General features: G+C 35.2%; 1 protein-coding gene across 1 annotated transcript in view; it reads left to right on the forward strand.

Annotated features, from left to right (window-relative positions):
- Positions 1-3289: 3289 nt before the first annotated feature.
- Positions 3290-14412, forward strand: part of LOC109110048 (muscleblind-like protein 1) — a 39726-nt gene continuing 28603 nt past the window's right edge. Inside the window, exons 1-2 of the mRNA XM_042718930.1 lie at positions 3290-3895; positions 10466-11059. Coding sequence (XP_042574864.1) covers positions 10886-11059 — 174 coding nt within the window. The 5' untranslated portion in view covers positions 3290-3895; positions 10466-10885. The remainder of the gene's footprint in view (positions 3896-10465; positions 11060-14412) is intronic.

Consider the following 14412-nt stretch of genomic DNA (forward strand, 5'->3'; position numbering starts at 1 on the left):
TAGACTGTTTTGAAACCGGCTGGACAAGGTTATGTTACTGGAAAAAACGTTAATAAGTTTTAACATTTGGCTAGTTTTAACTAGTTTTGTCCCAGTCATTTAGAGAGACGCACATGCAAAATTAAAGGGATGCAAAACTTGAGTGTTTGGCCATTTTAGCAGTCTGCTAATAGATTTCCATTTATCATATAACTAGAGAGCGAGTGAGAGTTGTTTCAGTGGAAAGTATGACCGTCTTCTCTTCTCGTGTGACTATTTCTGCCACTTTCATCACCCTTGATACCAGAACAAATTTTAGAAGTATGAGGACAAAAAGTATGAGCGGAAAGGAAAAAGAAAGGAATTATTGGATAAGACATATTTTCCCTTATGTGTAATATCTGAATGAATCAGTCTGTTGAAGGTAATGGGGAAAGAGGTAGTCAGAGGGAAATGAGAGTGTATGTGTGTGTTTGTGTGGTTGTTAATATAAACCAGAGTTGGACTGTAGCCTTGGTCTTGGTGTCAACTGCATAAATTATCATAAATGTATCACTGATCCCAGCCAAAGAGTACCTTATCAGACTAAACATTTTGATATGGGGCCTACTGTAGTTCACAGGAATGTGTTAAATTAAAAGGAAAGTAGTACACTAGTGTGTATGACTAGTATTGCATTTATTAGGTGTTTAAATGGCCACATGAACCACCCTGATGTCTAGACATGGGGAAATCGACTTTACAGTTGTACTTTTAACAAGAATTCATTTCATGATGTCAAAAGATATTTCCATTTATACTCAAGTAAGGTTATGTTTTATTATTTACCCATACGATTCAAGCACAAAGCTGAAACAAAGATGCTAAAGGCATAATTTAGAAAAGGGGTTATTATTTTGCCATAAATAACAGATGTTTTAGTTGGTATATTCTGTATTCTGTTTTAGTTACTCAAATTATATAATTTGGATTGACATGCATTTGATTGACCTCTACAAACATTTTTTTATATATATATATATTTTTGGCCAATGGTTTGGTTGTATTGTGTTTCTCTGCAATTAAAAAAAAAGTTAGTTTTTTTTTTTCACCACACCAGTATATCAGCCATTAAAGATAAACTATTATCAACTTTTTTCAGATAAATTGACTCAGAAAGTTACAAGTTTTGCATTCTGACAAAATGTGCTTAAAGGGATAGTTCACCCAAAAATGAAAATTCTGTCATTAATTACTCACCCTCATGTCGTTACAAACCCGTACAACCTCGGTACAAACCCGTACAACAAATGAAGATATTTTTGGTGCATTCTGAGAGCTCTCTGACTCTCCCATAGACACCGATGTAATTACTACGATCAAGGTCCAGAAAACGTACCCCTGATGTCACATGGATTATTTTAATGATGTCCTAACTACTTTCTGGACCTTGATCGTGGTAATTACATTGCTGTCTATGGGAGGGTCAGAGAGCTCTCAGAATGTATTAAAAATATCTTAATTTGTGTTCCGAAGATGAACGGAGGTTTTACGGGTTTGGAACGTCATGAGGGTGAGTAATTCATTTTTTGGGTGAACTATCCCTTTAAAAATAAAAGAATCTGTGGTTGGTCATTCCAAATGATCTCTTCCTTTTTAAAATAAATGGTTTTTAGCCAGAAATAAAGCTGAAATAAAATATAAATATAAGACAAAACATTAGAAAAATATTAAAAAACCTAAAAAAAAAAAAAATAATAATAATAATTGTATTGGCCACTAAATGAAATAAGTTCAGTCTGAGTAGGCTGAGGTACTAAAATGACTAAAACTGGAAAGAAAAAAAAAGTAAATTACTTCCTTAAAGCTAAATAGAAAAAAAATGAAATCACAAAAGCACATAAAATTACTAAAATCTAAACTGAAATTAAAATGAAAACCCAAAATATAAAAACAAGAGCAAAAATATTAATAAATACTATATAAATAATACTAAAATAACACTGGTTTGTAACTCTTATTAGCAGTTTCCTTTTATGCACATGCTGTTGACATTTTAGGCCCTCAAGCTGTAGACTTAAAAGCGCTCATCAATACGACAGCTCTTCTGACCCCACACACACTTGAGCTTTTCACACTTCCCTGAACTGGCTGCGTAAGTGAAGCTCTAAACAATTCTCTCCAAAACAAAATTCCTTGTGTCGAAGGGCGTGTGAACAACAGCAGAGTTATGATTTCCTTTTTCTATTGACTTTTGCCGAAAAAGCTGTGAATGTCTTTTATTATTATGATTATTCCATCCTGAGATGCGTGTCATTTTTCCAGCAGTCGGATAGAGTAATAACCGCAGTCATTGCTGGGCGAGGCTCAAGTATGCAAATAATGCAATAAAGCATTTTTTTTTTTTTTTAGAAGATAATGAATTAATGTCCCAGTTTCAAGGCTTTATTGCCGGCCAGGAAAGTATTGTGTAGTTTAAAGTGACTCTAAATTCCTGGCCATGTGGGAGTTTGTTAGTATTAACATCAGTGAGATAAATGAACACAACCCAGTTCTCCTTTATGCCATTTAATAAATAGCTCATGGTGTAAATGTATCACACTTTTCAAAGCGGATTATATCGAAAAGGCTTCATTCGATTATATATTTCCCTCCTGAAATGGCCCTAACACAGATAGTGATGATTCAAATCCTGCCTTTCCCAGCAGCAGATAATGTTGCCGCACAATGCACCAGGTGTGCAGCTGTGTCCCACTGCAGTCTGGTGCCCAACGCTGACAGACTCCTGGGAAAGCACGATGTAATCTCGTTTTCTTTACCTCCCTTTCCTTACTTTTGTCCCCTCCCCTTCTCATTTTCTTCTCTCTTCGCTGAGGAACTCACAGAGCAGTGGCAGCAGCAGCAGCACTTCCTGGTTGTGTCAGTGGGCGGATCCAGCCAGCGTGATTGGCGCTTGAGTTCGGTGCTCTGCGCAGTGCTGCTGTTTCTCGCAGGCTCTCGGCTCAAACACACACAGTGGCGCAACCAGCAGCCACACGCGCAGCCTAAGCGCTCTCTCTCTCTCTCTTTCTCTTTCTCCTCCTCCTCCTCTCTGAGAATGGTCCACCCGGTGCCTGAGGTTCTGCTGTCGCGGCCTGCCGCCCGTGTCTGATCTCTCTCTCACACACACACAAACGCGCGCTCAATACTAATCATGATGTGAGAGGTAAGAACTGCTTTTCTGTACCGTGTCTTTTGCAGTTCTAACAGCATTGCACCACTTTTGCATGCTTCGTATGTGTGGGATCGGGGGCTGTTTTTGACTTTATATGGTGCCTCTGTGATGAACTTCGGTTTGTTATGTCTAGGCGATCGCAAACAGCACGGCACGACGTGGTGAATCTCAGCTGCATTCGAAAAAGTTGCGCGTGTGCGTTTGACAGGAAACTCCCCCATCCCTGCGCGACCGGCTACTTGTTTAGACAGGGGCGAGCGTGCGATTGGTTAACTGATGAACCTGAGATCACTTCTCCTTTTTTTTTTAAACCCCCCTCTCTCGGGTCTCACTTCCCTTCTGTTTGTTTTATGCACGTACCAGCGTGTGCAGGTTTTTTTCTCTCTTACGACAGAGCCACGCTCTCCACTCCCCCTGCATGTAAATTACGTGTGACATGTTTTACTGCTGTTTCCTAATATGGCTCGTGCTAGATTTCAGAGCGGTAGGACCCAGTCAGGCACCCTGGGACTGCACAGGGGCGTGTGTGCGAGAGCGTAACTGTCTGCGAGAGGGAAAAGAGAGGGGAGAGAGATGTTGACGCAGGTTTTCACTTCTGTCTGAGTGCGTCACTCTTCCGTGCAGTCATGTAAGTAAACGCTGAACACGCTCTCACTGCAGAGAGACACATACGGATTGGAGCTCTCGCAGGTCTGCTCGTCGGCTGCACTGAAACAGAAACATGTAAGCACGGATTGTTTTAGAACAGGCTATGGTGACTTTTAGTGCACTTGCACGGGTTACTGTTTCACCGTGCTGCAGAGTATTTAGAAACGAATGTCGTCGCTTAGAACTCAATGCTGGTTATATGATTAAAGCAATTGTTTCGGTTGTTAGAAGATACCGTTTTTTGTAGGGGAAGAAAAATAAATACATTTTCTGTCATGGTGGTTTGGCGCCAAGTCTTTGGGTTTTGTCGATGGCGTGTTGTAGTTGAGAAAGTGAAAGTGTTGCGAAAATAAGCACATGCAAGCCAGTGTTGCCAAGTCCGCGGTTTTCCCGCGGATTGGGGCTACTTTAACACAGTTGCCGCGGGTTGTTTTTCATGTCCACGGGTTGAAGCGACTACTGTAACATGATATTTATCCCCTGGAATGCTAATTTTAGCAAGGGAACCCCGCCAAAAAAAAAACGCGATTTTTAATTGGGGAACCCCTCGAAACGCGATTTTGCAAGTTTTGAGTAGAGATTGGATGGGTTTTCTGTGAAAACCTGGCAACCCTGATTCAAGCGCACTTCACTATATTCTGCATTCGATTCTGTTTAGACTACCTCTAAATCGCTGAATTTTCCATTAGCGATGTCAACTGTGAATCCTCATGGATTGTAAAGTTGATAAATGAATTGTAAATTTAATCCCATATGCTAGCTGTTAAACAACTGTTGAAATGATAAATGTTGCACTTGCGTTAGGTATCGTAATAGCACATCTGGTTGATCATATTGCTTTTTGCCTCGGTAACATTCTTGCATTTTTGTCGTCTTCACATTTTATTTGGGGTGTTTTTGCATGCAGATTTGCCTGTTGTTTTTAATGCCACTAATAATAATATGTCTGAAGGCGGCTGCGTGTTGGACGTGTCAAGATCAACGTCTAGAGGGCGTCGTTAAAAAAATGATTTATTGTTATGATAAATTCCTATTCAAACTGAATTGCTAACTATTATCATTTGGATAGGTAATAAAAGGCATGTTAAAAAATCATTAACATTTGACCTCTCCAAATTCACGCAGCTTTGTAGAACGTTAAGAGTGGTGTATGTTTCTGAGTTACTGGGTAGAAGGGCTTTTGCTTGAAGCTTTGTGCTGTGTAACCATGGTGATGATACTATTTTCAACCCTTTTCAACATGGCAATCATCACCTACACACATCTGAGTCAAGCGATGGAAGGTTTTGGTTTAGATAACCATCTCCGCTGCCTGCAAACCTTTCTGATCAAGCACTCCATGCAGATTCAGGCCAGTTCCTTCATGCATTAATGCTGGGGGGGAAAAACCCCTGATATGGGTTCAGATTAACTTTTTAGAGCATCCACATGGTGCCTGTTTCCAGCTCAGATGCATTTTGAATTGCATATTAACATCATAAAATCCATTCTTTGTCTAAGTTAAATTCTCAAGGTATGCCTTAAAGGGATAGTTTACCCAAAAATGAAAATCCTGTTATCTTTTACTCTCTCATGTTGTTCCAAACCTGAGATTCTTTCTTCTGCTGAGCACAAAAAAAGATATTTTGAATAATGTGGGTAACAAACAGTTGACGGTAGCCATTGACTTAAATACTATGGAGGTCTGGCTACCTTGGCTACCTGGCTACTTGGTTACCCACATTCTTCAAAATGGACTTATAAGGTATGGTTTTGAGGATTTTTCTGAAATAAACTGACGGATTTGTTCATGAAAGTTTAGTGCTATGGTTTGATCTTAAAAATAATGGTGATGTGCGTCATATAGCCTTTATTTTTGGGTTCTTACAAGGTAGGATTATAAGGTTCTTGGCTTGCATGGTTCTTTGGAGATTTGAAGAAGTTGAAGATCGGCGGATTGGGTTCTTTAAAGCAACGAAAGCTTTATATAGCATATAACAAACTGCATAAAGTTATTTTTAGAACTTATAAAAGTTCTATGACATCATAATGTAAATATCCTTCGTGGTTAGTTTTGCAGTTCTGTACCCTTCTGTTTATAAGTGTTGGGGCAGCTCATTAATGACACACTTTTGCAGCCTTAAATGGTAACATTTTCCCATTTGCTTAAGATGTAGCTAGTTCGTAGGGATGTAACGATTCATGATTTTGATTTCACGATTCGATTTGATTCACAATTTTTTTTTTTTACACAATGAGATTTAAGACAAATTATAAATTAAATAGGTCCTTTTATTATTGCTTGGACAAAATGCTGCATGTTTATTTGTGAAACTGAAATATAACACTTTAATAATATACTAATAGCACTTGCATATTATTGCTTCTTTGTTGGTTTTGATTGCTTCCATTGTCCTCATTTGTAAGTCGCTTTGGATAAAAGTGTCTGCTAAATAACAAAATTTAAATAGAATGTAAATGTAAATAACAAAAATAAATTTAAATTTTAAAACAAGCCACAAATCAAATGCATAACACAAATAAATGAAATCTCTTCATATAAACAAAATAAGACTTTGTCTTTGCTATTTCCATTTAAAAGAGCCAACCACTGCATTTTAATCATGATCCAAACAACATGAGCAGATTTTAATCTAAATTAGATCATATTTCGAAATTTGAAGCAAAAACAGAATGATTTGACTTCAGTTTTGTGAAACAATACATAAGAAAATATCTGCATGAAACAGCAGACGAGCTGAATGAGACGCAGATTCACTCTCTGCCAGCAGGTGGCGCTTCAAGCGTTTCCCTGGTTTCTGCTGTAAACAAAGCAGCGCTGCAGTCATGAACGTTTATATGCATTATACAGAGGCAAGATAAATAAGGAAAAATTCTATCTAAACTTTTCTAAAGACAGTAAGTTTCTCTAAGACATGCATTCATATAAACTCCTACCTCTAAATGAATCGTGATTTGTTTAGCATCTCAACCGATTTGAATCGTCACATTTTAATAAATTTTCAACTGGCTCGCGGTTAATCATTCCATCCCTACTAGTTTGTTTACAGATTTGATTTAAAATCTCCATCAAACACTGCTTTTTTTATATGAATACTCTGCATATTTGAAGTGTCAAAGCTCTATGTAGGGAGAGTTTTTTGTTTGTTTGTTTGTTTCCTAGACACAGACTAATCAGATTTGAACCCTTCATTATAATTCCTCCATTTAAAAAGCTGGTCTTTAATATTGCACGGCTGTTGAATTACAAACAGAGCCACAGGAAATCAAATGTTCAATCAAGCATTTCTCACTGGCAGGAGCATATTAGAGATCAGTACAGATGTAAATAAAGCCATAAGCCAAAGTGCAAAAACAATGAAACGCTTAATATCTCATTCATGTGAATCATTGAAATAGTTTCCATTTCTTAAAAGTGAACATAACATCCAGTTCTCCTCCCAGTGGCAAAAATGGTTGACTTTTTAATGGGCTTTGATTGGCACACTTCCAGATCATTCTCTCTCTCCCTCACTATCGGTCTTATTTTCTCTCCTTGTTTGACCTTGCAGCAACTTCTAAGAATTGTTATTCCACTGCAAAGGATTGTGGGAGATATACGATGACATAATAGCCAAATCATTTAACTAAAAAAAGGACCAAAGAAACAGCATTATTATGTTCCAAGTGAAGACGCGGATCGTAAAGTAGAATCCAAGTCTGAGCATGAATTTCTTTTAATTGTCACAGTGATTATTCCTCTTCTTTGTAAACACAGATAACACAGGCATGAGCTTGTTTAATGCGAGGTCAGGATCATGCTGCAAGGCTCATGGATTCACATTATCCAGAGCGATCACTTTCTTTTCATTTCACAAAATCATTTAGCCTGTTTGGGGTATTCAGCGTTCCCAGCTGTCTTATCGGATTAAAATATTTCATTCCATAAACAGGGCTGTGCCTTGTGTGTGTGTTTTGTGGACATTTGTGTCTTTTAAAGCTCTTTGTGTATTCACATGCGTGCGTTTTTGTTTCATAGTGTACTTCCACAATAACCATATTTCTGCTTAAGAACCAAGTTTGTTTGTTTTAACATTATTGTAAACTATTGAGAAATAATTATACATTTATTTGTATTGATTTATTTTTAATATATTATAAATAAATACATAAAAAAATCAAATAAATAGAATAATATTTATATTTCATTTAATTTATTATGTTTTACCATGTATATATTATTTATTTATTTATTTATTTATTTTAAACTACTTAAATTATTAGAATAAATTGTGAATATTTAATAGAAACTATTTAATTCTAATTATATATTTAATTTTATTATTTATTTATTTGTAATATATTTTTTATTATAAATATATTTAATTTATATATATATATATATATTAATCATAAATTTGTAATTCTGTAATATATTCTAAATAAATAATTATAAAATAAATATAATTCTGTTTTATTTATTATTTGTTTCAGCGTGTATTTATTTCTATTATGTAATTATGAATTTTAATTATTGTTTTATTTCTGCTGAAAAATACTAATTCAATTATTTTATTATTATTATTGTTTTAGATTTTTAACATTTTCTGTATATGGTTAGTGTTGCTTGCACATGCAGACCTTGTTGCCAAGAAGTTCAGACTGGTTTTTAACAGTTTGTTGTGGATGGTTACTAGGGTATTTTGGTTAATTTTTATGGTGGTTTCTTACTGTCCCAATTCAAAAGAGGCCACTTTCAAGTCTCAATGATATTCTGGTCTCTAGATATGAGTAAGATATTGTGTAAGAAACTATGTCATTTCTGTCAATTTCTTTTCTTTTTTTTAAATGTAACTGGTGGCTTATACCTAGCTAGCACAGTTTTAATAACAATAACTGGAGTAATTATGTCATATAAGGTTTGGGGAATTTTTTTTTTTTTTTTTTGTAAAGGTGTTTTCTCTCACCTACTCTCAAACTGGGCTGCTGCTCTTAACTGGCATGTGGCCGAGAACATTGCTTCATCTCTTCCTATGATTGGCTCACCGCGAGTCGTGCAATACTTCAGAGAAACAGGAAATGACCTCGCCATTCACTTTAAACCTTCTCAATCGCTGTGAAACGATATGTTTAAGCTCTTAGCTGTAGCTGTGATGTGCTATTTTGATTGGTTTTCCTCAACCTGGACTGAAACTTCAGACTGTGAAGGGCTTCTTTGTGTGTCTGTGTGTTTGTTTGTGTATGAAAGAGCCCAGTGTGTGTCAAGGTGTGTGTTGGGCCAGGAATGTGTGTGACAATGTTTTATTTGCTCGGACTGACAGTATTCTGCAGACTTCAGTGCATTTCTGGCATTTTTAGGAGTGTGAAGGATTTCTGCAGCTGGTGAGAGTCTAATAGAGAACGAGTGAGGAACAGAGCAAGGGCAAGTGACATAGAGAGATAGCGTGATAAGGTGGAGGATGGGCTGTGTTCCAATTCCACTCATGCTGTCTGGCCTAAATAGTATGCAAGATTAGTATAATTCCAGTGAATTGCACATTTTCTGTATGCATGGAACACCTGGATAATCTACTTCATCTGCCAAAATATGCTGTATGCAGTATAATATGCATTGAATATTGAGTCTCATACTGTGATGCACCCAACTTAATCAGTTTTTACATGAAACTGGATCCAAAATGTAAAATGTTTATTTCTGAGATGATAACCATCGGACATTGCTAGCTGAAGTAAACAGATGTCATGTGATAGCCTCATGATGAGTTCATGTGCTGATAATGTGGCATGATATAGTTTGAACTGCTTATTGTTGCAGAACGCATTCCATTTCACATGCTATTTTAAAAGAAATTTTAAGAATTATACAATATGTAGATGATTCTTCAGTTAGGGGAACTTTTCTGTCCCATAAGATGATTAAAAAATGCAATCTTTCTAGTTTTAAAGGATATATTTAAAGGGTAAATTATATTAGCTTTATTTGTTTTGGGGTTTGTTTTTTAACCTTTGTTTGCTTTTTCAGTATATTTAACTTTTTTGTGCTTTTTTTCATAGTTTTTAATTGAATTTTGCAATAATATCAGAACCCAGACTTTTAAACCTTAAATTTCTAAAAGATTTAAAACCAGGAAAATTCTTCGTTGCCCCTTTTCCTAAATTCATTAGATGTTTATTTTTATGTAAATGTTTAATGTGTAACTTTATTAGGTGGTTTATTTTATAATTTTTAAAGATAGTTATATAAAAACTTGAGTCAATCAATTAGTTAATTAATTAAAATAACTAATATATACAGTAGTCAACATCTGAATTGGATCAAAAGTTCATCAGAGTTGTCCTAAGACAAGAACGCATTTTGGATTTAGTTTTTAGGACAACTTTGATCCACTTAAAATGTTGACTAGTGTATACACACACACACACACTATACAAACTGGCTGCAAGGTAAATTTTTGTGTTTGCAAGTCCAACTCTTGTCCAAAATGATATTTTCTTTTTCTTTTTTTTTTCTTCTTTTTTTCAGGTAGTCAGAAACACCTCTAATTCAGTTCTGTTCAGTTTGTGAAGAGTTAAAGGTGCTGTGAAAGGATCTAATAACAGACTCGTTAGCTGAAGAGTCCTTTAGGAAGGTCTTTCTAAGCTGTTCTGTGGTTTTGTGTGTTGCAGGTGGGTACTGAGTATCGTGCCCTCTCTTGCGTCTGCCGCTGCTTGGACCTGCTTATAGTACCAGCCTCAGCTTTCCTGCCTGCTTGCTGCCCACATCAGTGAAAGGACTGCCCGCACAACCCCACAATCTCTGAGACCCCGAACAACCCCTATACAAACACATAGAGCTGAAGTGGGCACTGTTGAATCAGCCAATCAGATTCAAGGATTTTTGCTTTGGGATCCATTACTGCAGTTCTCTTTTTCCTAGCAGCAACAGTTTTTGTCCATTTTGCTTTGGCCTGGTGTGTATCCACAAGGAAAGAGGAGCTTAATGATCTAAGAAGGAGAGGAACATTCTTAAAAGGACAAACACAAGCACACCCAAAGCACTTTGGGATATTAGGGATTGAAGTTTGCTTGCCGCTAAAGCGTGTTGAGATGGCGATGAACATGGCTCACATGCGGGACACGAAATGGCTGACGCTGGAGGTGTGTCGGGAGTTTCAGCGGGGAACGTGTGCTCGCTCTGATGTTGAGTGCAAGTTTGCACATCCAGCCAAGAGCTGCCAGGTGGAGAACGGGAGAGTCATCGCGTGCTTTGACTCACTGAAGGTAAGAAACACCTCAGACCTGAACGTTACTGCCGCTTGCAGGTATTTCAGGTATATAGATGTATGCCAACAAAATTTAGTTTCAATTTCTGGCTGAAATCTCTGTCTGATTTTTCTTATGTGAGAATGTCCACTTTTGGTCACGATTCTATTTATTATTATTATTATTATTATAATTTTTTATTATTAATATTTATTATTTTATTTGCATTATTTATTATTTGTATTTTTTATATATAAATTTTTTTTTGTATTTATTTTTATATAGTGATTTTTTTTTTGTCGTATCAATTTTTCATAAACAGCAGAGAAAAGACAGGACAATATAAGGAGAGGTCTATTCTATATAATTATATTTATTATTTTAATTTTTTTATTATTAATATTTATTATTATTTTTATTATTTTATTATTTTATTTTTTTTATATATATATATATATATATATATATTTATTATTATTATATTTTATTATTTATATTATTATTATTATATATATATATATATATATATATATATATATATATATATATATATATATATATATATATATATATAATTTTATTTATTTGTTTGTTTATTTATATATATATATATATATATATATATATATATATATATATATATATATATATATATTGAGGCCGGACTCAAACATTTTGCAAGCTAGGCTAGATTTCTCATCGCCCACATTAGTATGCCCACTTTTGGTCAAATGATTATATTTATTATTTTATTTTTATTATGTATTTTTATTTTGTTTTAATATTTATTTATTTTATTTTTATTGTTCTTAATCTGTTTTATCAGTTCTATTTTATATTTAATTTAATTTAAAAATATTATTGGTTGTTCTTATTTTATTTGTGATCATTGACACATTCTTTTTACATGTATAATTTTCTATTTATATATTTTTTACATTTTATTTCTGACTAATGGTTAGAGAGTCGGACTTGTAACCCAAAGGTTGCAGGTTCGAGTCTCAGATCCGGCAGGGATTGTTGGTGGGGGGGGCGGTGAATATCCAGCGATCTCTCCACACTCTATACCACGACTGAGGTGAGACTTTGAGTAAGGCACCGAACCCCCAACCACTCCCCGGGCGCCACAGCTTTGGCTGCCCACTGCTCCGGGTGTGTGTTCATGCTGTGTGTGTGTGTGCACTTGGATGGGTGAAACGCAGAGCACAAATTCCAAAATACTTGGCCACAAGTCACCTCCCTCCTTCTCCTTGTTTATATATTTTTTATATATTTTTTTTTTATTTATTTATTTTTTTTTACCATTTTTGACACATTCTTTTTTTGTGACCATGGTTGAGAAAGGACAGAAAAGGCAGAGCAGGAAGAAAAGCAAAACTTTAAGATGTTGCCCACATGAACAGGATTAATGTGTCAAATTATGTGCGCCAACTACTAGGCACAACAATTTTTGGTTTTAAAGAAATGATTTCCTTTAATGCAAACATTCAGACTTATTCATTCATTAATTATAGATTTTTTTACCAGGTTTTTACTAGTTTACTCATTTTACTAGTCAAATAGCACTTTTATGAGCATGAAAATAAGCAAGATTAGTTTCCATATTATCTGGCTGTATAAATGGCTCAGTGTTTTGCCTCAGAATGACACAGCACAAGCTTTAGCCATAAATTCCTTCTTCTTACTTACTTTGGATTCTAACATGAGCATTCCACACACTATATAAAAATATAAATCAACTGCACTGTAAAGCGCGAGGACTTTTATATGGGAATTTATTTTACAAGCTTAGTAGTCTAGACCACAATACTTATGACAGGAAAGTATTAGAGGCAACACACAAGCATTGTTGTCATGATTGTTATCGAAACTGATGATCATTGTCACAAAAAGAACAAGCCTTGACCTTTATATGATAGGAATCCTAAATGTTTTGCATAGAAAAGTTCCTGCAAACTCTCAAAGTTGCAAAACATTTCGACAATGTTCAAATCCAGATCTCTCACAGAAGAAGACTAAACATAAACTGATTATTCTGTGCTTTGCTTCCTTGTAATAACACACTGAATCTCTGATGTTTGGACAAGGCAGGCTGAGGTCTCGGCTCTTTTCTGCAGTTTTGGTTCACTCTGAAACCACCAGAACCTGAACCTGGATGAGTAAGAGGACATTAAGCTCTCAAAATTGAAGGTTCTGGTGATTTGGCATTCACGATAATGCTTTTCATTTAATGTTGATTATTATATAGCTATATTGTTTTTTTTAAACCCTTCGACTATTCCGCACAAAACCACTGGTCATAATACAAATCCCAAAAATATGAGATGATATATATTTAGAGAGTGGACGCTCGCAGAAGCTAATCCATGCGTTTCTGTCATTCCCGTTTCCCGCCCTGAGCTTAGTATTTCAGATTTCTCTTCAGATCCAAATCCTTCATGATGAACAGCCTGAAACCAGCCAGTAACTCCACAGAGATCTGATCCTCCTTCATGAGCCCTCTGCTTTTCCCTCTAATAACACCAAAAATCACATCCATCAGTGTGGACCCCAAGACTGGCCCTCTCAGAAAGACAGAGAAGTCTGTTGTGCCTAGCAGAAGAAGCTAGGGTTCTCGCAACTTCCTGCCATTTGGATACATGAATTGTTTGGTGTTTATAGAGGGAAAACATTGTGATATGACAAGATATTTTAATTGATGACACTTGTTTATTTATCTTTTGTAATTTCATACGAAAGTCACAAAGTTCTGACAATAAATTGCTATTTTGTGTAATTATTAGCATTAAATATAATCAAGTAATTAACATTTTGTATTTATAAATTTATAATTAGCATCATATTTTAAGTAAAACAAGCATCTTAAAACATTACTTATATAACGTATACCTTATTTAAAAGAAATACATTTTAAATAAATGAAAATTATATATAAATAAATTATAAAAAAGTATATATGTACAATTTACATTGATTTCTTTTATTAAATTGATTTCTTTTAAATGCATTTTTTTTTTTTTTCTGAAGAAAATTTGAGCTGGACATTTTGGCTGTTGCTTACTACATTTACAGCATTTTTAAAGTGTTTTTAAGGTGTGCGGGGTGGTTGCTAGGGTATTTGCTAGTTGGTTGCTAGGTTGTTATGGGTGTTTTCCTTCATGGGTTTTCTCCCTTTTTTATCTTCCATCAAATACTTTTTTAGCACACTTTTCCTCATTAATCCACATAATCTGATGTATCATTCATGTTCGTAGCACAAATGAAATCAGTTTTGCAAACCATCTAACCCAACATATAAGCAATAATAATAGTGATTTGTCTTAGCAAGCATGTCTAAAAGGTTTTTCCATTTTACGCCTCATGCTTTGATA

Source organism: Cyprinus carpio, chromosome B2 (assembly GCF_018340385.1).
Source record: "Cyprinus carpio isolate SPL01 chromosome B2, ASM1834038v1, whole genome shotgun sequence".
NCBI classification, from domain to species: domain Eukaryota; kingdom Metazoa; phylum Chordata; class Actinopteri; order Cypriniformes; family Cyprinidae; genus Cyprinus; species Cyprinus carpio.